The sequence below is a fragment of the Drosophila virilis genome, chromosome 5 (assembly GCF_030788295.1).
Source record: "Drosophila virilis strain 15010-1051.87 chromosome 5, Dvir_AGI_RSII-ME, whole genome shotgun sequence".
Lineage (NCBI taxonomy): Eukaryota > Metazoa > Arthropoda > Insecta > Diptera > Drosophilidae > Drosophila > Drosophila virilis.
In genome coordinates, this window is record NC_091547.1 from 768,949 (window position 1) to 795,185 (window position 26,237).

Consider the following 26,237-nt stretch of genomic DNA (forward strand, 5'->3'; position numbering starts at 1 on the left):
GGCGAATTGTCTCTTAGCAGTGAATTTACATTATCTGTTGCCGCTTTAAAGGACATGCAAACTTCGGCGTGCTGTGCCTCAATTTTTTGTCGTCTCCTTATATGCTGGCCTGCCTGTCATATGCTTTGTTTGACAGCATTGCACAGCACTGGCACAAAAAGTGCGACACGAACACTTCCGGTTTACGTTACAAGCTTTGGAATTAAACCGCAAGTAGCTGGGCAACAGCGTTGTCTGCTTTTGTGCTGAAATTGTGTTTGCGAATCAATTTGAAATATTTGTGAGGTTGTTTTTTATGTATTTGTTTTATATATTCATTTATGTATTTATTTTGATTTTTAAGCTTACATAATAGCATACATAACTTTTAGTTTTGCGTATTGTTTAAGTTTATTTTACTAAATTACATTTTGTGTTCGTTTTCGTGTTGTTGCTGTTGTTGTTGTTGTTGCCAAAACATGATTGCATTTGCATTCGCATTTTGCAGCCAATTCGCTTAACTTTATTTTGCTGTTTAAGGCATGTATAAAAATAATAATGCAAATGAAATAAATGCAAGCCCAAACAAGAAAAAATGGAAAACAATTGAAAATAATTTTACAGCAAACTGCAAACATTTGCTGGGAAAAAAATGTTTATATTATATTTGAATATGCTGCGTGCATAGAAAAAAATGCATGTTATTTCTGTATAGTATTTTTTGTGGTATTTTTTGTAGTATTTTCCTTATTTTTTTGCTGCACATCAATCTCGTATCGTGCGGGACGCGGGATTAAGGCACAGCAATTGGCATTAATCATAAAATTAACTTAATTGCAGGCATTTCAATTCACTATTTAATTGCTTTGACCGCATGGGCGTGTCCCTTTTTCGGGTGGGCGTGTCAAAGTGGGCATTAACAATTTTTTTTTATATATTATTTTTGTATGTATCTGTCGGTATTTTAGCTTACTAAGGGGCTGGGGCTTGGGTTTCATGGCAACAGGCGCGGATTGAAGCGGCCCATGAAGAGTATCATGCCCGTCGGATTGTGGCGCACAAAATAGAGGAAGGGCTTATCGAAGCGCAGCCGCGGAGCATCTGGCACACGCGCCTGACGGGGACGCAAGGGCAGCGGCAGCTCCAAGTACTTGGGATCGAGCAGATCATCGTAGAAGCCGCGACCCAGAGCGGACTCCTGCACCAGCGAACCGAAGTCCACAATTGCCTCGGACGAATCGTAGGCATCATCATCTGTGGCATCCACATCCTTGTTGCGTTTGCGCAATGGCGGCGCCGGATACATTTCGACATGATGATGATCGGAGATCTTCTCCTCGCCGCAAGTGCTGAACGTATTGATCTGTATCATGTCCGAGAGGAAAATGTCCCGATTGCCAGCGCCCGTCAGGCCGCGCAGATCGGCAAAGTCCGACTTGAACAGACCCTTCAAGCCCATCTTCTGCAGACCCAGCGAGGCATTGACAAACGAGCGATGTGAAAAACGCGGCAGCTGTACTTCCATGCCCTGCCGATCCATCAGAGAGGTCAACAAGTTGCTCCATGCATTGCCCTGGCCAAATGCCAGCTCGACCAGATTGCGCTCCAGACGATCCAGATTGTCGGTGGGCGATACCGAGCTCTGATGTCCAGGCATCACGTATATGGTGCTCACCGTGTCCTGAATGCGTCCAAAGGCCACCACCGTGGCATCCAGCTTGGGTTCATAGCCGGCAGTAAAGCCGGAGCGATAGAGGACCGCGGGTATGGGCACCAGGCGACGCTGACGCACCGTAGGATGCACCTGGAAGAACATCTCGCCATCGCGATCCGTTGTCGAGCCGCGCGAGCAATCGGTCTGGAAGAGATTCGCCGACACCGTGGCCAGCGGACCATTTACCCAAACGCTATTCGTGCGCAAATACTCGAGAACCTTGCCCATTGTGTGCCGCTTGACTAGCAAGTTGGTACGACGACGCACAATATCGTTGACCACATGGAAGTTGACCTCCTCCACATGGCCGCCATAAAGCTGTTGCGTCTTTTCCTTGAAGAAGGGCAATATTTTGCCATTAGCCCGATCGCTGAAGATTTCGCGCACAAAGGCGGCTGTGGCGATGTCGCTCTCCATGGACTGCTCCACGGAGTTGGTTATGTTTCGGAATATCAGATGCGGATTAAAGCTAACCATATCGTCTAGCTTGAGTATTTCGTTCATTTCGCCCGATGTGCTGCCGCGTGCGCCCAGGAACACCATGGACAGCATTGAGGTCAAAGCAAATGGTGAGATGACCAAGCTTCTGGCTGAGCTAATCTTCTCCGAGGTGATGGCCTTCCAGTAGCTAAACGCCAGCTCATTACACAGCCGGGCAAACGAGAGCACATCCTCGTCCAGTCGCGCCGTAGAAGCCTCCAAGCCCTGCGAACTCTGCGGACTTGGCTCCAGTTTGACGGGCGGACGTGTTGCCTGCGTGGAGGCGGCCATCAGATTGGTCAGCGAGGCGGGACGTTGCATCGGACGCTGGCCTAGGTTGTTAGTGTTGGCATTGTAGGGCAGCACCTTGGGCGGCTGTGGCTCCAGCTGATTGTAGCCACCGAGCAGTGAGGGCTGCACATAGTACGAAACGGGTTTCAGCGTGTGCAGGCGCTTGGTTGTGGTGCTGATGGTTGGGCTGCTGGTGGTGCTGGTAATAGTTGTGGGCTTGGGCGTGGTCGTGCTGCTGGTCGTTGTAGCCGCCTTTTCGGTTGTGCTGCTGCTGGGCAGAAGCATGGGCAGCTGATAATCGGTCTGATCCTCGTCATCCTCCTCGTCCGCTTGCTGATTGCCATAGCTGGCCAGGGGCAAAGTGAGATGGTAGTTCGTCTGTGGCTCCGGTTCTTGTTCCAGCGACTGTTCCTGTTCCACCTTGTAGATCTGCTGCCCCTGTTGCTGCTGCTGCTCCACGGATTGGTTAGGGGTGCTCTTATCCTCCGTACTGTCCAAATGCTGCGGCCTCACCACACTGGCCGTCGTCTCGCCCAGCTTCACATAAGGATCCTCATCGTCCAGCGTATATTGCTGTGCACTTGTGGTATCCTCCTCTGTTAGCGTGGCTGTCAACTCATCGGATATATCCTCCAGTGCCTCCTCATTTAGGTCCATGGTGCGCACTGTGCTCAGTTCGAGCTTTTCCGTGACCTGTTCGGAGCTGAGCGACATGTCCGATTCGGATGAGACGACGGACATATCACCGGGTATTTCCGTGGCCAGCTCGCCTCTGTTTGTTGTCGACTGCTCCTGCTGTTGCTGCTGCCCGCTCTTCTCCTTATCTTCCTCCTGCTCCTCTACTGCAGCAGGCTGTGTGCTGTACTGCGGCTGGAGTTGTGCAGCATTTGTGGCGCTATCCTCGACACTTTGCATCGGCTCCTCCTCCATCACCTCCTCTGTTTTTGCATCCTCTTCGCTTTTCTCTGTTTGCTGTTGTTCCTTCTCGCTGGATGTTTGCTCTTGTGTGTCCTGGTAAACATTTGTTGACCCAGCTGCTGTTGTTGTTGTTGTTGCTGCTGTTGCCAGCTCCTCGACTGCCGGCACCTGCTCGGTGGTGTCTGCCTCCAACTGTTCTGTTGTGGCTTCCGCTTGGATTTGCTCGTTGTAACCATTTGTCAACATTTCGGGCATTTGCTCCTCGCTATCGCGCTCCGGCGCGTCTGGCTTTTCGTCGTGCAGCTGCTCCACGCCTGACACCGTTGTCACCTCTTCAGGCAAGCTGGTCTCCTTGCTGCTCTCCTCCGCCTGCTGCACTTGCTCAGTCGTTGCTGCTGTTGCTGCTTCCGTGGTGTCTGTTATCGGCATTGTTGTTGCCTCCAGCTGCTGTTCCTTCTGCTGTTCTTCGAGCTGCTGCTGCTGCTTCTCCTCCTGCTGCTGATGTTCTTCTTCGTGCTTTTCTTCCTGATTCTCCGCCTGCTGCTGCGTGTCCGTTTGCTTCTGCTTCTCCGCCTGTTGCTGCTCTTTCGTATTATTCTCATCAATTACTTCCTGTTTGTCTGCTGCTTCGGCTGGTTTAAGGAGCTCTATTCTCTCCGAGTCGAACAGTTGCTGTTCATCATCATCCTCGTCCTGCTGTTGCTGCGCATAAATTTGCGATAGCGACAACACGGGCAACCGCCATGTGCTGCTCTCCATCAGAGCAGGCCCTGGTGCTGGCGTATTGATGTACTCAGCTTCCTGTTTGCTGTGCTCCTCTTGGCTGGGTCGCACAGTTGTGATTTCCTGCTCCGTCGCCAGCTTCGTCGGCTCCTCCGTTGTGCTTGGCCTTGGCGGCAACAGAAATGATGTATTCAGCTGGGCAAAGTTGGTCAAACGATGAGAGTCATCAGCCGGCTTGTATGTTTCATCATCTTGTGTGATTTGCTGTATAACATCGGACATGAGGAACTGCAGCTCATCCTTGGTCTCGTTCGAGTTCATATAGATGTCGGAGACAAGTGTATTGCTGCCATCCACCAGGGTGGAGGCAACCGTGGCTGCCTGAGTCTGGAAATTGCCCATGGAGATTTGATCGGTTGGCTTTAGCACCTCCAGATTGAGTTGCTGCACCAGATTGGCTATCATGGGCGTTACCTCAGTGCTATCCTCCTCATCGGCATTGGTGGTGCTGGTGGTGCGGTCCGTGACTGGCAAACGTGCCGCAGAAATTTCGGTGGTTGTCTCCTCGTTGGTCTCGGGCTGCTCGGTCAGCTCGGCGACCACAGCCTCGGGCACATCCGCATACAGGGGCTCGAATTTGACCACATGATTGGCTTCAGCTGCGGGCTTGTCTGTGGTTGCCGCCTCCATCTCACTCTCGTCGTATGCCGCCATGGGCGTGGTCAGCAAGAATTGCATATGACTGGGCAGCTCTGTTGTCTCCGGCTCCGGGTTGGCTGTGGACAGCAGCGGCTGCGCCGGTGCCTGGTTGGTTGTAAAGTATTGCGGTCTTGCGGTTATTAGCACAATCGGCGTTTGCTCCTCCTGCCCTGCTCCAACCTCCATGCTACTCAGCGTGGTTTGCTGCTCGTTGGACTCTTCCTTGTCTTCATTCGTACTCGTCCCCTCTTCATCCAGCATGGTGGCCAGCGTGCTGCCGCCATAGTGCGCGGTTAGCGGCTTCGGCGTAGTCGCAGCTGTTGTGCTTATTCTGGGCGCTGCGGTTGTTGTTGTTGTCGTGGTGGTGCTGGTGGTTGTTGTTGAGGTTGTGGTACTGCTACTGATGGACACTTTCTTGTTGTTGGCCAACGTTTCCATCTGCTCCTTGCTGTCCGCACTGTCGTATTTGACAGGAGCCGCATTGTCATTCTTTTTATCGCCAGCCAACAGATCCTGTGTCAGGCTCTGCACAATCTGATCCATGGAGAGCATTTGCACCGCCGACAATTGTGCTGCCTGGTGTGGTGGTGGTGCGCTTTGTTGCAGCTGTTGTTGCAACACGGCCAGCGATGGCAACGGCAGCGGCGTCTTCTTCAGCTGCGTCTTATCCGCCTCGATCGTCTCCTGCACAGCCACAATTGTGGGCAAATTCTCGGTGGCCTCCGCATCGTAGCTGGGCACGGGATACACGGGCGCATGTGTGGTGCTGGTGGTTGTTGTTGTGCTCTTAACTGGATTGGCATTGATGTGGCCATAGATGTCGGCCAGCTTGCTAGCCTCAGTGGTTGCTGCGCTGTGCACAGGCTTGCCGTGTATTTTCTGGTGATGCAGCGTTGTGGGTCGCTTGCTAGTGGTGCTGGCATGCGCGGGCTTGCCATGCAGCTTCTCATAATGCAGTGTGGGTGGCCGCCTGCTGCTGGTGCTGCTGCTTGGCGCAGCTGTCGTTGAGGTTGCAGCTGTCGTTGTGGTTGCAGCTGTCGTGGTGGTTCTGGGCGCCACTGTAGTTGTGGTTGTTGTCGTTGCAGCGGGCTTGTGATGCACGGGCTCGTGTTGCACGGGCTTGTGGTGCACGGGCTCCTGTTGCTCGGACTCGTGTGGTGCTGCACTTTCCGCTGATTCATGCTGTGGTGCAGTTGGCTCAGTTGCAACTGTTGTTGTTGAGCTGATGGAGGGCGGCAGGGTAGTTGTAGTCGTCGTTGTGCTAGTGCTCGTTGTGGGCTTGGGCTTCTTTTGCGGCCGATGCGGACGCGCTGGCTTCACTGTGCTAACCTCCTGCTGCTGTGGTGCAGTGGCTGCAGCTGCCTGTTCAGGGACTTGGTGGTGCTGATGTTGTTGTGGTTTAGGCTTGGTGGTTGGCTTGCGTTTTGGTTTGCTGGGCTTGCTGCTGCTGCCACCGTTGTTGCCCGTGTGCCCAGGTGTGCGAGTGGGCTTGCGCTTCTTCTTCTTGGGCGTGGTCGAGACAGGCGCTTGAGTGGTTGTCGTTGTCTCTGGTGCTGCTGTTGTGGTCTCAGCGGGTGCATTTGCTGGGGGTGCTGATGTGGTTGTGGTTGTGGTTGTGGTGGTGGAGGTGGTGCTGGTGGTGCTGGTTGTTGGCTTCTTCTTTACCTTTTGCTTGCCGCCAGTCGGTTGAGTGGTGCTGCTCGTGCTGCCGCTGGGTTTCTTCACGCGATGTGGTTGTGTGGGTTTGCGGTGCACATTGCCCGGCTTTTTGGCCAGCTGATGCTGCTGCTCAGTGGTGGTGTTCGAGGCACTGGGCGTGTGTACTATCTCCTGATTGTTGTAGAAGACGCGTCGAGTGGTTGTCTCTGGCCTGGCGGTGGTGCTGGGCAGTTTCTGGTAAATGGGCTCCATGTGTGCGATATCAAAGTCGTGCATATTGGCAGCTGCCTGCTGATACTGCTGTATGCCCGTGTAGACGGACTCCAATGGATCCAAATCCTCCTGCACCACTTGCGGTGTCATCTCGGTGGTGCTGGTGCTCGGCTTGCGTCGGTTGCCCGGTTTGCGCTTGGCAGGCTTTGGCTTCTTTGTCGCTCGCTGTGTGGTGGGCGCGGCTCGTGTTGAAGTGTCTAGCACCTCCGATTCGGGTGTCATCACAATTTGCTGGGGCTTCTGTTGGGGGAATATATCGCCGCCCGTATTGCCAAAGATGGCTGGCAATATCAGCGACCAGGAGGAGGAAACGTCAGGTGTGTCCAGCACGGGCAACAGCTCGCCAGAGCTGTTCTTCGAGGAGCTGCTGGCCACCTCCTTGTTGAGCACATTCTGCACACTATCCACAATATCCTGCACCTTCTTTTCCGGCTCGTGCTCCAGCAGCGGAGCTGTGTGTATTATCGAGGGTCCCTCGCCGTCGCCATTGGCCACAATGCTCTGGATTTCCTGCATGGTCATCAGACGCTTCACTAGCTCGCCATGCTCATCGAACGTATAGAACTCATAGCGATCGGGATTCAGCAGATCTATGGGACTGGCCACCTGCAGCGAGGGCTGCGGCTTGGGCACCTTCTGGCCCAGGGCATCCGTAAATTGCGGCTCATTTCCGTCGAGCACCACGGACACCGAGGAAACCAAGCTGCCGAGTAAGAAAAAAAAAAGCATATGTTATCGAGTGCCGGAGTGACAGTGATTAATGGCAAATAAATGTGATAAAGTTGGAAATCTCAAAGTCATACTGCATACTTTGCGGCGCCTTCGCTGGTATTTTAATGGAAATTGAATGCAGCCTGCAATCGCAGCACCAAAGTCACACAGTCACGCTCGAACCCAACCCAACCCAATCCCATCCAAATGCCTGCTGCATTTGCATTCGCATTCGCCTAGCTGGCAGTTAGTTAACATAGCTACACGTTGTTGTATACGGACAGATACCAGCCAGCAGCTGCATACTTTGTATAGATAGACTCTCGTATGGCACATCATTAACATTTAAGCACGTGAGTCGCGCGTGCTTCGTCATATGCAGCTGTTGCTGCATTTTTATATACATATGTCTATTTGTATGTCATATATCTGTCCAACTGTCTGGCTGCCAGTTCTGCTGTGATAAATATCTATGCAGCTAAAAATCACGTCGAGACTGGCATATAATTGATTACATGCAAAAGCTCACTAATTTTAAGCACGTGAGCTTAAATTTTATATGTTGTGCGGTGCTGAGAATATATATAGGATATATTAGGAACAGTTTGTGCATCACGGCCACGTCTTACAGTTTGATTTAACGTGCTGGTTCAAACCAAAAGCTTTACATTCCTAGCAGTTTGAAGTATTATTAATTAACTAATTTTCTGCTAGCGTGTGTATATATATTTCATTAATTCAACCACGAAGTTGCCCTATATCTATGCCTACCATTTTGTTCTACATATTGTATGCCTTTGCCTTCCCTTCAGGCAAAGTTATTAATGACAATGCAAATCCCTTTAAAAAAATATATATTTACATATATATTTATTTATAATTATATATATATACATAATTAATGTATATGCTTTTGACAGGCTGATTAAAATAAGCTAAAATTAAAACGGGCCTCTTCATGTGCTTAAAAAACAGGATGATTATGATTTAAATTGAATTTAATACATTTTTAGCTTCAATAAGCATATTAAAATAATGTCTCAATGGGATAAATATGCACATTTAAAAATTATATTTATGACATAAAAATAGTATTTATAAAATTAAGATGAAAACTTTTTTTCAAATGTGAAATTATAAAAAACAAAGGATTAAATAAATTTAAATGCGCATAATTATTGTATTTCAAATAAAAATGAAAGGAAAACTTAATTTTTTTAAAGACCATAATTAATGTAATTATTCAATAAAAAAATTCTCTGCCATTTAATAAAACTCCATACGCTCCTTTTAAATTAAAAGTTGTTTTTCAATGGTTATTTTTTTTTGTCATGGTTGAATTTCAATTTTTGTTAATGACAAACGGCAGGAAATTGCCAATGAAATGAAACACAAATGTTTCGCATTTTATTTATATATTGTGGAAACAAAACGATAAACCGCCGTGTCGATTGATGCATAACACAAGAGACGCTCGGATATCTGGCTGTATTATAAAGGGCGCCACCAACAGGCGTATTATCATTATTATTATTATAATGAAAGACCCGCAGCGGCAGCTGCTCGTTATCATTATCATGCCGAGCACTGTCGGCCATATGCCGAGAAGTCTGTGAATTTGTTTATGCGCCGGAATTAATATGAAACGACTCGAGAATCCCGCACTCAACAGAACAGGAGCAGAAGAAAATCGGCAACAAAAATATTAATTTTCATGAAAATTTCTACCCCGAACAGCTGTGCTTAAGGGTTGCGCGACTTAACCAAGCCCCAAACATTAACGAGTTTGAATAAGTGTGCTCTGGTCGGGTGTGCACGACTGGGAAAAGCCCTAAAGACAGCTTCTGTTACAAATAAATATTCCAGCTTTTCTCTCTACATACATACAACTGGGAAATGCCCTACGGACAGCGCCAAGCTGCCGTAACAAATAATATAGATTTTTTTCCTCTGCATATTGTCCTATACAATATATAAGAAAATACTCTTGAGTAACTTTGGTATTTATAGTCCGACCTATATGAACTTTTTATGTCTTAAATATGGCAAACCAAGATGTGTGTATACCAAAGTGCAAGGCTCTACACCAAAAAATACGGTATATTTTTTCAAATTTTAGGTAAATTGGGGAAGGTATCGGAAATGTGAATTATTTGCATGCTTTATATACTATACCATGGGATATATACCAAGTCAAGCTTTTATAACTTGCGAGCTAGGCTTCAAATACTGTGCTTCACAATCGATATTTATAGATATTTTTGTGAAAATTATTTATCGATTCATTCATTGATCGACATTTTGTATTTAGTATTTATCGATATTTCAATAGACATATATGGATATTTTAGTCGATAATTTGTTATAAATATTTAAAGATTTTTTGATCGATATTTTATAATCAATATTTTTTGATATTTTGTAACCGAACCAAGTTTGTGCTGCCTTTGGCATGAAGCATGACAAACAAAGCCCAAACGAACGAAGAGTGCGCCGGAAAAGCCAACTGATTAGCATTGATTTGAAGTTAATGAGCACTCAATTTGTGCCAAGCTTTTTGTTGTTTTGCTTTGTTTTTTTAATTTACATTTTTGATTTTGTTGTTTTTTTCTTCTTAAATGCTGCGCCGCTAGGTATGCCACGTGTTTTATTGTTGTGGGGTCGGCGCAGACCGCCCGTCAAGTGGCGCCTGTTGAGCAAATTAATTAAAATACTAAGGCATTTGCCAACTGACCACGCCCTCCAGCCCTAACAACAAAAGGGAAATTCTATTTCAATTAGTGGCAAAAATTGCAAAAAGCTGTGCAAACAAAGACTTTGCCTAACAACGACAACAACAACAACAAAAACAACAAACGCAAACAAAGGCAGCGCTGGCCTAAAGTGGAATAGGTTTGGGTGGCTTGGGTTGTTTGGGTGGTTTGCCTCTCTGCTGTGTAAAAAAAAAGCACGCACATCACCAAGTTCTGTGTGTCTGCGTGCACTCACCTGGAACCGATGACTTTCTTTGATGCCACCTCAGCTGTGGTTGAGGCCGCGCCGTTGCTGGCAGGATGCGTCTCCTGCTTTGGCACAGACGCCTCATACACAATGGCCGGCTGCATGGCACTGGGAGCTGGCTCATGGTTGTGGCTGGACGTGCTCGATGTAGTCAGATAGGTGTAGATTGGCTGCTTCGACTGTGTGTTGCTGTTGATGTTGGGATAGGCCGCAGCGACGGCGGCGCCCAGCGTCAGGCAGAGCAGCCCTAACAGCTGTAAACGCATTGTGTCCTAGTCCCTAGTCCCTGGTCCTTAGTCCCTAGTTCTTTTCGTCCACACTCAGCTTTTTCTCTTCCTCTCTTTCTCTCCCTCGCTCTCTCTCTCTCTCTCTCTCTCTCTCTATCTGTGTTGATTTTAACTGCGCGTTTGTTTTTGTTTGAGCTTCAGCTTAAGTAAAAAACTTGCTTCTGTGACCTTTCGCCGTTTAATGTTGAGCGCTGGGTGAATGTTGCGTAAACATGAAGCGTGGCAAAGCTGTAAAAATAAAATGAAAACAATGAAAAACTAATTAATGCAATGTACGTGAAAATGCCCCAGTTAGATGGACAGTAAGAAAAAATATATATATTGTATAAAAATCCGCGCTGAAAGTTTTTATTTGCCATAAAGCGAACTACAATTTACAAATAGATTCTTTGTATATTTGTAGCCTAAATATAAACAATTTCTTAAATTTTTAATAAACAAACACACTGTAATTTAATTAATTTAATTTAACAGATAATTTAATTCTTTTATTTATAAGTTTAAACTATGTCTTTAGTACTTGCTTCTGTTATTGAAATTCGTGTGCGGCTTTAATGTGGCATGGCAGGAGGCGCCTGTAGCAGGCTTTTAGACTGTCATAATCAGGTTGCACAGCCAATTGCCTAGCCACCTGAACCCCAAAGCCGCAGCACGCTAATGCGCCTGTAATTATGCTAATAATAACGAGCAGCCACAGGAGCGTGTACCTGTGTGTGTTGCATAGCTTAAAATGCCTTTGGAGATGCAGCTGCAGCCAACGCGACGTCTTTGCAGCTTAAGCATGTTTTCAACTCCCTTCAACTTCCTCGACACCACTCTCTTCAGCACCCCCCTCCTTCATTCCCTGGCTCTTCAGCTGAAGTGCACGGCAATTTGGGCATAAGTTGGCTAGCATATGCATATGCACACATCTATTTGCAACTTGATGCAGCAGCTGTTGCACTTTACAGGCCCTTATTACAGGGCACGCTTTAATCTTGTCTTTAATCATTCCAGCATTCAGGTGGGGCCGGCATTTGGCCATGTTATTATACGCATTAAGCTTAGTTCAGCTGTCAGACCTTATCATTTGCACAAATCTCCAGCTGACAGCAAACTTTTCACATGCCAAATATAAATACTTTGTTGGTAAAAGTATTTCTACACCCTACAAAAATTCCTAATTGGGCGAGCATATTATTTTCACATAGAGGCAACTTGCATACGAGCGTGTTATTGACTACAATCGATAGACATCGAACCATCATGCCCCAATGTGCATGTTAATTCGATACATATAGCTTGTTGCATAGATCGATAAATATTCAAATCGATCACAGACTTAAAAATCGTCTTAGAATAAAATGTTCTATTGCTTTTCGATAACAAATGCAGTCATACCCCTTGTGCACCGAAAACTTTTACAGGCTAACGGAGAGTTGTATATTTCGGGTATTGTTTTTGGGTACAAGTTTTTGGGTGTTGTTTTTAGGTTGTGTCGGAAAGCTTTCGTGTGTTGGTGATAGCAAAATGAATTGTCAATGGCGCGACAAGCGCAAAACAACAATATGTTAATAAGCGCCAATGCTAACAAGAACAACAACAATAACAACAACAACAGCAACAGCAACAACAACTCTAGCAACAACAATGACAATAGCAATAATATGGCTAAAGAACGCGCTGACAACTTAAAGCCTTTGCTGTCAAAATGTTAACATATAGCCAGGACACACATGTGTGTGTGTGTGCGTGTGTGTGTGTGTGTGCGTGTGTGTATGTGCAATGAACCCCAAAACTTTTGCTAAAGCACGTACACCCATATATGTGTGTTTATATATCCATATATAGCATACTATAAACAGGCTAAACCATTTTTGTCCAATGCGAAAAAAATCGCGCATAAATATCGAGGCGGGCCATAAAAATATGTTGTGCATGTGTGTGTATTGGTGTGTGTTTATGGCTAAACTGTGGGCAAATTAACATAAATTGTGCGTAAAATATTTCAACACATTTGTGAGAAATGCTTTAGGCAGCTACTGCTGCTGCTGCTTTTCCTCGGGCATTTCCACAGGACATCAACGCGCGGACAAAGAGGGCAGCCGAGGGTTGGGCTGTTGGGGCTGCTTGGCTATAACTTGACAATTGATTTGTAACGGTAAATTACGAAATGTCAGCATTCTGAAGTTTACAACTCGAAACGAACCTGACATTGAAAATGTAAATGAAATGCAAGAAACGAAAAATAGCTGCTGCCTCTGTATGTGAGAACCGAGGGCGGGGCAGTCCGAGTTCTGAGGGTTAGTTAGCTGTGGGCAGCAGCATTGAAGACCGACTCTGCTTGGCATTGTCTGCATGACAATGACGCTGAGTGACATGACAAGTGGACGACATACAGACGTCATACGGACACAGACACAGTCCCGAATGTAACAAAACCGGAGCAAACACTAGAAGAAAGTGCGGTCGTTCAGGGTTTGGTTTAAGGGCACAAACGAGAGCACAAGATTGAAGCTGACAGCTGTAGGGACAAGGGATACACACACACACACACACACACACCAGCACACTTTGTGCTCGTTTGTTTAAACAAATCAGCCAGACATTTACATACTTTATATATAGATATATGCACTTGCCCTACACGCACGCACACACACACAAGCCGCAAATACTTTTGGGCATACAATAAATCAAACCGAGAAAACGACAGAGGCACAATGCAAAAAGGTGTATTTAGACGAAATGACATTTTCGGCCATGTGTCTGACAGATTTTGTTAAGCACTTGAGGCTTTATTTTGATGCCGCGTGGGTAGTTCGAAGAGTTATCCAAACAATTTGCTAAGCGAATACGAAAATTGGCTCATGGAAGGGGATTTTCTTTTTGTGTTTAGAGTAAATGCTTCTTTCTCATATTTTTCTATTTTTGTTAAGCTCCAGAGTTTATACTAGAGAATTAGCCAGCCTTAGGCTGGCTGAAATTTTCTTAGCTTCTGGGTTGTTCTTTTGAGAAATTATGCCTTGAAACTAGGATAATATCAATGAATTGTAATATATAATAAGGCAAAGAGAAATATTGTTTACCCGTAGGAGACACAATAGATCAAGACCAAGCCCAGGCCAAGCCCAGGGCAAACCCAGGCCAAACGCAGGCCCTGTCAATAATAATATATAATAATATTTGAGCAGCATATTTATAGAACTTCTAGCCAGTTTCTATACTCTACAGAAATCAATTCCAAAACGCTGCTGATCCAAACATTTCAAGAAGTCCCAGCATATAATTATAATTAAGTTATCAAAGTTCGAATCCGAAATTCCTTTTCTTTTTCAAAAATTTATCCTCAAACTAACCTGCGTGCCCTAATCTTATGATTGTCAACTGATTGAGCTGTGTATTTCTCATAAAATGTTTCATACCAGCAAACCTATTCCGTTTCAGCTAAGAAAGACATATATATACTGAGACCAAAGCCCCAAAATAAAACTTGATAAATGAAAAGCCTATCTAATATGTGTTGTACAAATGCCAATTAAACGAACTATGTCTAAAATGAATACTCCAACAGGTGTGCTCATTGGCTGCTTAAGACATTTGGCCAAGAGTCCACTTGCGTCCACCTGAAAACAAAGAACAAACCAAACAATTTTCATGTTGCGTGTGCTCGCAATACAAAAGAAATTGCTTTTTGGGGCTAACCCAAAACTAAACAAAGGCAAAACAAGCAACAATCAATTGGGCCACTTACACACACCACACACACACACACACACCACACACGCACACTCACTTTAGAGAGTGTGTGTGTGTGTGCTCTGCAAAGTTTGAAACAGTTTTGCGATGCGTTGACTGGTTTTGACCAGCGAAAATGTGTCACGTTTCTTTTGTGGAAAATTAAGATTATTCTCGCTCCCCCCACATTAACTTATTTTGGGGCTTGTTTTTGGCTTGTTGGACATTGGTTTTCTTACGTGAGTTTATTGAATTTGTTTCTTGAACTTCGTGTTCTTGAATCAGTCCTTGTTTGCGGCTGCAAACTTAAAGCAAATTACATTAGATTTTTATTTCAGCCAAAAAAAAGTGATTCACAAATCGTTTGCCGCTCTGGTGCTCAGCTTTAAGGGTCTAAAATCACAGACGGTACAAAATACACTCGTAATTCACACATTGGCAGCCAGTCGACTCTGTAAGCGCTGTCCCCCTCCGCCCCCACCAATGCGCGCCGCACCCAATGCAATTGAGTCTCAGTAACATATAAGCAAGCTGTTGAGTATGTTTCTTGGCATTTTTTCTCAGCTTTTTGTATTACCCTGTGCTCAGGCAGTGTGCGAAGTGAGGCATGCTAAAGTTGAAGAAATTTGGAATACGTCCTTTTGAGTACTACTCATACTTATAATAATAATACTCAGTATCAGAATTACTTTTACACGCTGATAGCTGGTAGTACTAATTTCGGCTGAAGAGATTTGCAATGCATACTTTTGAGTACTACTTCTACATATACTCGCCGACAACTCAGAAGCGGAATCACTCTTTTCGGCGCTTTACCTATGCAAAGAGTACATTTGAGTACTAGTCATACTTTTGCACTTACACGCTAACTACAAAGTATCGGAATTTTTCTTTAGGGTCTTTATTTATGTAGAGCGACTTTTACCGGCTGACTAGCCAGTATCGAAAGTACTCATGTATTATCTTTACTTATGTTAAAAGATTTGCAATGAGTACACTTAAGTACTACTCACACTTATACACGTTCACGCTCACTACTTCGTATAGGCAATACTCATTTAGGCTCTTTACTTAGGTAGACAGATTTGCAATGAATACTATTGAGTACTATTCAGAATTCTACTCGCTGACTACACAATTGCAGAACATCTGCTAGTCGTGCACACGCACAACTTACTCGTTATTTTCTTTTGCTACAGTCAGGAAACGCAGCCAAGTGTTAGCCGACATTTACACGCTGCTGCTGCTGCTGTTACTGCTACTTCTGCTGCTGTTGTTGTTGTTGTTGTTACTGCTGTTGCTGCGCTGCTTCCGGTTGGAGCTGTTTTTTCTTTGCATGTGTCTAAGAAGGCGAAGCTAAAGGCAACAGAACTTGAAAACCAATGGCTTCTAGAACTGCTGCCACTGCTACTGCTGCTGCCATTTCTACTGCTACTGCTGCTACGGCTGCTGCCTGTGGGTCGCAGTGGTGCGCGCACTTTCGCACTTTTACGCTCTCGTGGGCCTCGAGTGTGGATTGGCGCTCGCTACACTAACAAAAGTTTATCGCTTTGTTTCCGTTTCCGTTACGCTGCCGTTGCGTTACGTATACGCCGTGTGCCTGGCGGGCTGCCGGGGTGCCTTTCTGGCTAGCTCCCTAAAGCGTAACCTCCAGACGCTCATAAGATGTAATTTCAGCGCTTTGTGCGGGACGGCTGCGGCTCCGACTCCGGCACTGGCTTCGGGTACTGTGCACAGTTTTACCTAAGTTAGCTCGACGAAGCCAAAGTTTTTCCACAGAACATTTGATTTTATTTATTTATTTCGATTTGTGTGCTTTTATTTTGGCCAACTTGTTGTTGTTGCTCTTGTAGCCGCTCCTGCTGCGTTTTGGCCTACGTAACAATTTCCTTCCTATCGCTGCCTACGCTCACGCCACAAGCAGGCGTCTGTGTGCCTTCCCTTGCCTTTGCCACATGCCCCGTGCCCCCTGCCCGGTTCCCAATACCACATGCCCTATGCCCTATGCCCCATGCCTTGTGCTAATGTGCATTTCATTTTCCGTTTTGCCACTGCCACACTCAATTCGTTGGCCATTTCTGGTCTTGTCTTGGCCCAGTCAACAGTTTTCTTCTGTGCTGTGTATGACATATATTGTTTTGCAAAGATTTCTTTCTATCGTTTTTCCTTTTGGGTTCCTTTGGTTTCCTTGGCGCCTCAGGAGCCACTTAATTTCCAACTTACATTCCAATCACGTGCATATCTATGCCAATCTTTATTTTGCTTCTGCAACTTTTAAGCTCGTTTCCCGTTTACACGCCCACAGCCCACAACCCACAGTCCACATTGCACAGAGTGCTTGTCTATTATTTCTATGTAGACGCACATGCTCTATACGATTTTTGTGGGTCTTTGCCCTTTGTTGCACATCATATTTAAGCGCTTAGAAGGGGTCCTTTAATTTGGTCATAAAATGTGTGACGTGAGGGTAAAGTTCCTTGAATCTATGGATTATGCGTCTAGTTGATATTGGCTTATTTCTCTGTTCTTTTGTCATAATGTTCTATTCGAACTGGGCTCCCTTGGGAGCTATACAGCTGAACCTTGGTAGTTTTAGCTTCAGGATGATATATTTAAGGGATCAAGTATAGTATAGGCTTATTATATCATTGTCACTGGAATATTTGGTCCCAAATTAGGTTTTAGTTGGAAAAACCTTATTATTTTTGCTATGTCTTGCCAAGAATAGTATTTGGATCAAAATATATATCAAATTTTCTTACTCACGTCCGAATAATTGATACGATAAAGCCCAATATATCGATACGTACTGCTTAATGTTCTATCGTAACTGAGCTCTGTTGGAAGTTATACAGATGGAACTTGGTATAGAATTTAGTTTTAGCTACAGCAAGATATAAATAAAAATCCAAAAATCCTTATTATATCGTATAGTTATCATAGGAAACAGTTGTATATTGTTACATTTTTGCTTGAAAACCCTTTGGATTCTAAAGATACTCAGCTATATGCAGCCTATCTCCATTTCCTATGTTAGTTCATAATTTAATAACTATATCGTTTAGAAAAAATAGTTCAAACTCTTTGAGACTGCATGTTATCTAAACTTATTTGAATTGATTCTTACTCACATTGTGAAACATTTCTTATTTATAAGCTAGAGTAGAGTAACTGCGGCTAGGCGGCGTTTAAAATTTCTCTGTATATGAGCTGCCATTTTTCATATTCCGCTTCCTTATTTTTTTCTCCTTTTTTTTTGCTGTCTGTGAAGCCATATTATTGTTTTGCGCGTCAACACGGCGCACGTGAAGCATGTCTATTATAATATCTATCACTTTTTCTGGCATTTATATGTTTCTCTTTTTGGCATTTGCGCGAATATCTTATATGTATATATGTTTTTGTGTGAGTCTGTGTGTGGAAATGTTGTAGGCGTCCTTGCCAATTGCTGAGCTGGCTTGGTAGCACGGCCAGCTCGGGCCAAGTTGGCAGGCCCTGATTCTCGTTTGGCTGCGGTCAGACTCATAATTTTGCATGAACTGCCGCTTGGCTTGCACTGACACCTGAAACTGTGGCCACAAAATGCGCCACACACGCATACACACATACATAAATTCTCACGGACTTTATGCTTAGTTTCTTCAAGTTTGTTTTGGCCCAAAGTGTGTTGAGAGTTGGTCGCATTGATCCAAACACGTTTTGAGCTGAGCCAGAAGGGGGAGCAGGCGTTGACAGAGGGGGGCGTGGCCCAAGTCCAACTGTTGAAAATTATGAGCACAGCGCGTGCTGGGGATTAAAACACGTGGCAAGAACTTTGCACACACATATATATATACTATATATATATATATATATATATATATATAACATCTTTTGACATTAATTAGCAAAATGTTGCGATGTCTTCGAGCGGCAGCGGCAGCGCCACTGTGCCGTATACGTGATCTGTGCGGCAAGTTGGGCACATTGCAACACGCATTAAGCTGCTGCATGCAGCTTTTTGATTGCCATCATTTGTCAAAATGGCGCGTGCGCTGCTCATTTGCATTTGCAAATGCAAACCCTTTTTGCCCTTTGGCGTTTCATGCTGCCTGTTGCCCTGCATTTTGATTTGGCACACATTCGCGCCGCATTCAATATTAACGCAGCTTTAATTAATTACAGCACCAGCTGCAATCGGGGTTGCAGAGCAAAAAAAAATAATAAATTAATAAATCGCTTCAAATTAAGTAAAAATGCAAACAGAGACCCGCCCGAGCTGCGACTGTTGCGTCATGTGGCATTCGCGCGCCTCGCATTGATAATGGCTTAAATATAACGACAAACAGCAAATGTCAACGGCAACTGCAAATGCAACATTGCCATGGGCATCGAGCAGCCGGAGGACGCGCACTTAATCCATTATGCAATCGCGGCCATTATCACTTCTGTAATATATTTATTGTACTCGTAAAAATATTAAAAAACAAAAAAAAAGGCCAACAGCAATTGCAGCGTTGACAACTACAATGCTGCTTTACGCTGAGAGAAAATAGAGATATACAAAGTAAAAATGGTTCCTTTAAATGTCCTATATCGACACAGGTCAAAATTTCCCACTGTCATAACTCTTTCAAAAATTAACCGATTTTCAAAGGGCGTGGCTTTTTGTTCATGGTTTGAGCTCTTTATAAATTTGGCATCAAAATCCGGGAACATTATTTTTACTCCAAATTCATGTAAAAATGGTAACCTCAAATATCCAATATAGACATAGGTCAAAATTTACTACACCTGTAACTCGGTCAAATTTCATCCGATTTTGTTAAAGTTTGTTTTTTTGTTCATATTTCGACTCCCAAATCAATTTGGCATCAAAATCTGGGAACATTAATTTCACTCCAAATTCATGTAAAAATGGGACCCTCAAATATCCAATATAGACATAGGTCAAAATTTCCCACACCTGTTACTCGGTGAAAAATTAACCGATTTTCAAAGGGCTTGGCTTTTTATTCATGGTTTGAGCTCCTTATAAATTTGGCATCAAAATCCGGAAACATTATTTTTACTCAAAATTCATGTAACATTGGTAACCTCAAATATCCAATATAGACATAGGTCAAAATTTACTACACCTGTAACTCGGTCAAATTTCATTCGATTTTGTTAAAGTTTGTTTTTTTGTTCATATTTCGACTCCCAAATCAATTTGGCATCAAAATATGGGAACATTAATTTCACTCCAAATTCATGTAAAAATGGGACCCTCAAATATCCAATATAGACATAGGTCAAAATTTCCCACACCTGTAACTCGGTCAAAAATTAACCGATTTTCAAAGGGCGTGGCTTTTTATTCATGGTTTGAGCTCCTTATAAATTTGGCATCAAAATCCGGGAACATTAGATTTACTCCAAATTCATGTAAAAATGGTACCTCAAATATCCAATATTGACATAGGTCAAAATATTCCCCACCTGTAACTCGGTCAAATTTCATCCGATTTTCTTAAAGTTTGGTTTTTTGTTCATATTTCGACTCCTTAATCAATTTGGCATCAAAATCTGGGAACCTTCAATTTACTCCAAATTCATGTAACATTGGTAACCTCAAATATCCATTATAGACATAGGTGTAAATTTCGCACACCTGTAACTCGGTCAAATTTCATCCGATTTTCTTAAAGTTTGTTTTTTTGTTCATATTTCGACTCCCAAATCAATTTGTCATCAAAATCCGGGAACATTAATTTTACTCCAAATTCATGTATAAATGGTACCCTCAAATAGCTAACATAGACATAGGTCAAAATTTCCTACACCTGTAACTCGGTCAAATTTTATCCGATTTTGTTAAAGTTTGTTTTTTTGTTCATATTTCGACTCCCCAATTAATTTGGCATCAAAATCCGGAAACATTATTTTTACTCCAAATTCATGTAAAAATGGTACCCTCAAACATCCAATATAGACATAAGTAAAATTTCCCACAGTCATAACTCGCTCAAAAATTAACCGATTTTTAAAGGGCGTGGCTTTTTATTCATGGTTTGAGCTCCTTATAAATTTGGCATCTAAATCCAGAAACATTAATTTTACTCAAAATTCATGTGAAAATGGTAACCTCAAATATCCAATATAGACATAGGTCAAAATTTCCTACGCCTGTAACTCGGTCAAATTTCATCCGATTTTGTTAAAGTTTGTTTTTTTGTTCATATTTCGACTCCCAAATTAATTTGCCATCAAAATCCGGAAACATTATTTTTACTCAAAATTCATGTAAAAATGGTAACCTCAAATATCCAATATAGACATAGGTGTAAATTTCGCACACCTGTAACTCGGTCAAATTTCATCCGATTTTCTTAAAGTTTGTTTTTTTGTTCATATTTCGACTCCCAAATCAATTTGGCATCAAAATCTGGGAACATTAATTTTACTCCAAATTCATGTAAAAATGGGACCCTTAAATATCCAATATAGACATAGGTCAAAATTTCCCACACCTGTAACTCGGTGAAAAATTAAACGATTTTCAAAGGGCGTGGCTTTTTATTCATGGTTTGAGCTCCTTATAAATTTGGCATCAAAATCCGGGAACATTAGATTTACTCCAAATTCATGTAAAAATGGTACCTCAAATATCCAATATTGACATAGGTCAAAATATTCCCCACCTGTAACTCGGTCAAATTTCATCCGATTTTCTTAAAGTTTGGTTTTTTGTTCATATTTCGACTCCCAAATCAATTTGGCATCAAAATCTGGGAACATTAATTTTACTCCAAATTCATGTAAAAATGGGACCCTCAAATATCCAATATAGACATAGGTCAAAATTTCCCACACCTGTAACTCGGTCAAAAATTAACCGATTTTCAAAGGGCGTGGCTTTTTATTCATGGTTTGAGCTCCTTATAAATTTGGCATCAAAATCCGGGAACATTAGATTTACTCCAAATTCATGTAAAAATGGTACCCTCAAATATCCAATACAGACATAAGTCAAAATTTCCCATACCTGTATCACGGTCAAAAATTAACCGATTTTCAAAGGGCGTAGCTTTTTATTCATGGTTTGAGCTCCTTATAAATTTGGCATCAAAATCCGGAAACATTATTTTTACTCAAAATTCATGTAACATTGGTAACCTCAAATATCCAATATAGACATAGGTCAAAATTTACTACACCTGTAACTCGGTCAAATTTCATCCGATTTTGTTAAAGTTTGTTTTTTTGTTCATATTTCGACTCCCAAATCAATTTGGCATTAAAATATGGGAACATTAATTTCACTCCAAATTCATGTAAAAATGGGACCCTCAAATATCCAATATAGACATAGGTCAAAATTTCCCACACCTGTAACTCGGTCAAAAATTAACCGATTTTCAAAGGGCGTGGCTTTTTATTCATGGTTTGAGCTCCTTATAAATTTGGCATCAAAATCCGGGAACATTAGATTTACTCCAAATTCATGTAAAAATGGTACCTCAAATATCCAATATTGACATAGGTCAAAATATTCCCCACCTGTAACTCGGTCAAATTTCATCCGATTTTCTTAAAGTTTGTTTTTTTGTTCATATTTCGACTCCCAAATCAATTTGTCATCAAAATCCGGGAACATTAATTTTACTCCAAATTCATGTAACATTGGTAACCTCAAATATCCAATATAGACATAGGTCAAAATTTACTACACCTGTAACTCGGTCAAATTTCATCCGATTTTGTTAAAGTTTGTTTTTTGTTCATATTTCGACTCCCAAATCAATTTGGCATCAAAATCTGGGAACATTAATTTTACTCCAAATTCATGTAAAAATGGGACCCTTAAATATCCAATATAGACATAGGTCAAAATTTCCCACACCTGTAACTCGGTCAAAAATTAACCGATTTTCAAGGGGCGTGGCTTTTTGTTCATGGTTTGAGCTCCTTATAAATTTGGCATCAAAATCCGGGAACATTATTTTTACTCAAAATTCATGTAACATTGGTAACCTCAAATATCCAATATAGACATAGGTCAAAATTTACTACACCTGTAACTCGGTCAAATTTCATCCGATTTTGTTAAAGTTTGTTTTTTTGTTCATATTTCGACTCCCAAATCAATTTGGCATCAAAATCTGGGAACATTAGATTTACTCCAAATTCATGTAAAAATGGTACCCTCAAATATCCAATACAGACATGTCAAAATTTCCCACACCTGTAACTCGGTCAAAAATTAACCGATTTTCAAAGGGCTTGGCTTTTTATTCATGGTTTGAGCTCCTTATAAATTTGGCATCAAAATCCGGGAACATTAGATTTACTCCAAGTTCATGTACAAATGGTACCCTCAAATATCCAATATAGACATAGGTCAAAATTTCCCACACCTGTAACTCGGTCAAAAATTAACCGATTTTCAAAGGGCGTGGCTTTTTATTCATGGTTTGAGCTCCTTATAAATTTGGCATCAAAATCCGGGAACATTAGATTTACTCCAAATTCATGTAAAAATGGTACCTCAAATATCCAATATTGACATAGGTCAAAATATTCCCCACCTGTAACTCGGTCAAATTTCATCCGATTTTCTTAAAGTTTGGTTTTTTGTTCATATTTCGACTCCCAAATCAATATGGCTTCAAAATCTGGGAACATTAATTTTACTCCAAATTCATGTAAAAATGGGACCCTCAAATATCCAATATAGACATAGGTCAAAATTTCCCACACCTGTAACTCGGTCAAAAATTAACCGATTTTCAAAGGGCGTGGCTTTTTATTCATGGTTTGAGCTCCTTATAAATTTGGCATCAAAATCCGGGAACATTAGATTTACTCCAAATTCATGTAAAAATGGTACCCTCAAATATCCAATACAGACATAAGTCAAAATTTCCCATACCTGTATCACGGTCAAAAATTAACCGATTTTCAAAGGGCGTAGCTTTTTATTCATGGTTTGAGCTCCTTATAAATTTGGCATCAAAATCCGTAAACATTATTTTTACTCAAAATTCATGTAAAAATGGTAACCTCAAATATCCAATATAGACATAGGTCAAAATTTCCTACACCTGTAACTCGGTCAATTTTCATCCGATTTTGTTAAAGTTTGTTTTTTTGTTCATATTTCGACTCCCAAATCAATTTGGCATCAAAATCTGGGAACATTAATTTTACTCCAAATTCATGTAAAAATGGGACCCTTAAATATCCAATATAGACATAGGTCAAAATTTCCCACACCTGTAACTCGGTGAAAAATTAACCGATTTTCAAAGGGCTTGGCTTTTTATTCATGGTTTGAGCTCCTTATAAATTTGGCATCAAAATCCGGAAACATTATTTTTACTCAAAATTCATGTAACATTGGTAACCTCAAATATCCAATATAGACATAGGTCAAAATTTACTACACCTGTAACTCGGTCAAATTTCATCCGATTTTGTTAAAGTTTGTTTTTTTGTTCATATTTCGACTCCCAAATCAATTTGGCATCAAAGTCCGGGAACATTAGATTTACTCCAAATTCATGTAAAAATGGGACCCTCAAATATCCAATATAGACATAGGTCAAAATTTCCCACACCTGTAACTCGGTCAAAAATTAACCGATTTTCAAAGGGCGTGGCTTTTTATTCATGGTTTGAGCTCCTTATAAATTTGGCATCAAAGTCCGGGAACATTAATTTTGCTCCAAATTCATGTAAAAATGGTACCCTCAAATAGCTAACATAGACATAGGTCAGAATTTCCTACACCTGTAACTCGGTCAAATTTCATCCGATTTTGTTAAAGTTTGTTTTTTTGTTCATAGTTCGACTCCCAAATCAATTTGGCATCAAAATCTGGGAACATTAATTTTACTCCAAATTCATGTTAAAATGGGACCCTCAAATATCCAATATAGACATAAGTAAAATTTCCCACACCTGTAACACGGTCAAAAATTTACCGATTTTCAAAGGACGTGGCTTTTTATTCATGGTTTTAGCTCCTTATAAATTTAGCATCAAAATCCGGGAACATTAGAATTACTCCAAATTCATGTAAAAATGGTACCCTCAAATATCCAATACAGACATAGGTCAAAATTTCCCACATCTGTAACACGGTCAAAAATTAACCGATTTTCAAAGGACGTGGCTTTTTATTCATGGTTTTAGCTCCTTATAAATTTGGCATCAAAATCCGGGAACATTAGATTTACTCCAAATTCATGTAAAAATGGTACCCTCAAATATCCAATACAGACATAAGTCAAAATTTTCCATACCTGTATCACGGTCAAAAATTAACCGATTTTCAAAGGGCGTAGCTTTTTATTCATGGTTTGAGCTCCTTATAAATTTGGCATCAAAATCCGTAAACATTATTTTTACTCAAAATTCATGTAAAAATGGTAACCTCAAATATCCAATATAGACATAGGTCAAAATTTCCTACACCTGTAACTCGGTCAATTTTCATCCGATTTTGTTAAAGTTTGTTTTTTTGTTCATATTTCGACTCCCAAATCAATTTGGCATCAAAATCTGGGAACATTAATTTTACTCCAAATTCATGTAAAAATGGGACCCTTAAATATCCAATATAGACATAGGTCAAAATTTCCCACACCTGTAACTCGGTGAAAAATTAACCGATTTTCAAAGGGCGTGGCTTTTTATTCATGGTTTGAGCTCCTTATAAATTTGGCATCAAAATCCGGGAACATTAGATTTACTCCAAGTTCATGTACAAATGGTACCCTCAAATATCCAATATAGACATAGGTCAAAATTTCCCACACCTGTAACTCGGTCAAAAATTAACCGATTTTCAAAGGGCGGGGCTTTTTATTCATGGTTTGAGCTCCTTATAAATTTGGCATCAAAATCCGGGAACATTAGATTTACTCCAAATTCATGTAAAAATGGTACCCTCAAATATCCATTATAGACATAGGTCAAAATTTCCCACACCTGTAACTCGGTCAAAAATTAACCGATTTTCTTAAAGTTTGTTTTTTTGTTCATTTTTCGACTCCCAAATCAATTTGGAATCAAAATCCGGGAACATTAATTTTACTCCAAATTCATGTAAAAATGGTACCCTCAAATAGCTAACATAGACATAGGCTAAAATTTCCTACACCTGTAACTCGGTCAAATTTCATCCGATTTTGTTAGTTTGTTTTTTTGTTCATATTTCGACTCCCAAATCAATTTGGCATCAAAATCTGGGAACATTAGATTTACTCCAAATTCATGTAAAAATGGTACCCTCAAATATCCAATACAGACATGTCAAAATTTCCCACACCTGTAACTCGGTGAAAAATTAACCGATTTTCAAAGGGCGTGGCTTTTTATTCATGGTTTGAGCTCCTTATAAATTTGGCATCAAAATCCGGGAACATTAGATTTACTCCAAGTTCATGTACAAATGGTACCCTCAAATATCCAATATAGACATAGGTCAAAATTTCCCACACCTGTAACTCGGTCAAAAATTAACCGATTTTCAAAGGGCGGGGCTTTTTATTCATGGTTTGAGCTCCTTATAAATTTGGCATCAAGATCCGGGAACATTAGATTTACTCCAAATTCATGTAAGAATGGCACCCTCAAATATCCAATATTGACATAGGTCAAAATTTCCCACACCTGTAACTCGGTGAAAAATGAACCGATTTTCAAAGGGCGTGGCTTTTTATTCATGGTTTGAGCTCTTTATAAATTTGGCATCAAAATCCGGGAACATTAGATATACTCCAAATTCATGTAAAAATGGTACCTCAAATATTCAATAT

At 41.9% G+C, this 26,237-nt stretch overlaps 1 protein-coding gene across 3 annotated transcripts in view; it reads right to left on the bottom strand.

Moving 5' to 3' along the window:
• Window positions 1–663: 663 nt before the first annotated feature.
• The window catches only part of LOC6635867 (mucin-2), a 49,750-nt gene continuing 24,176 nt past the window's right edge, over window positions 664–26,237 (bottom strand). For all 3 annotated transcript variants that reach the window (XM_070210016.1, XM_032436461.2, XM_070210015.1), the window contains 2 exons: window positions 10,436–10,962; window positions 664–7,439 (listed from right to left, as the gene is read on the bottom strand). In XM_070210016.1, the coding sequence (XP_070066117.1) occupies window positions 974–7,439; window positions 10,436–10,713 (6,744 nt within the window). In that variant the 5' untranslated portion in view covers window positions 10,714–10,962 and the 3' untranslated portion in view covers window positions 664–973. The remainder of the gene's footprint in view (window positions 7,440–10,435; window positions 10,963–26,237) is intronic.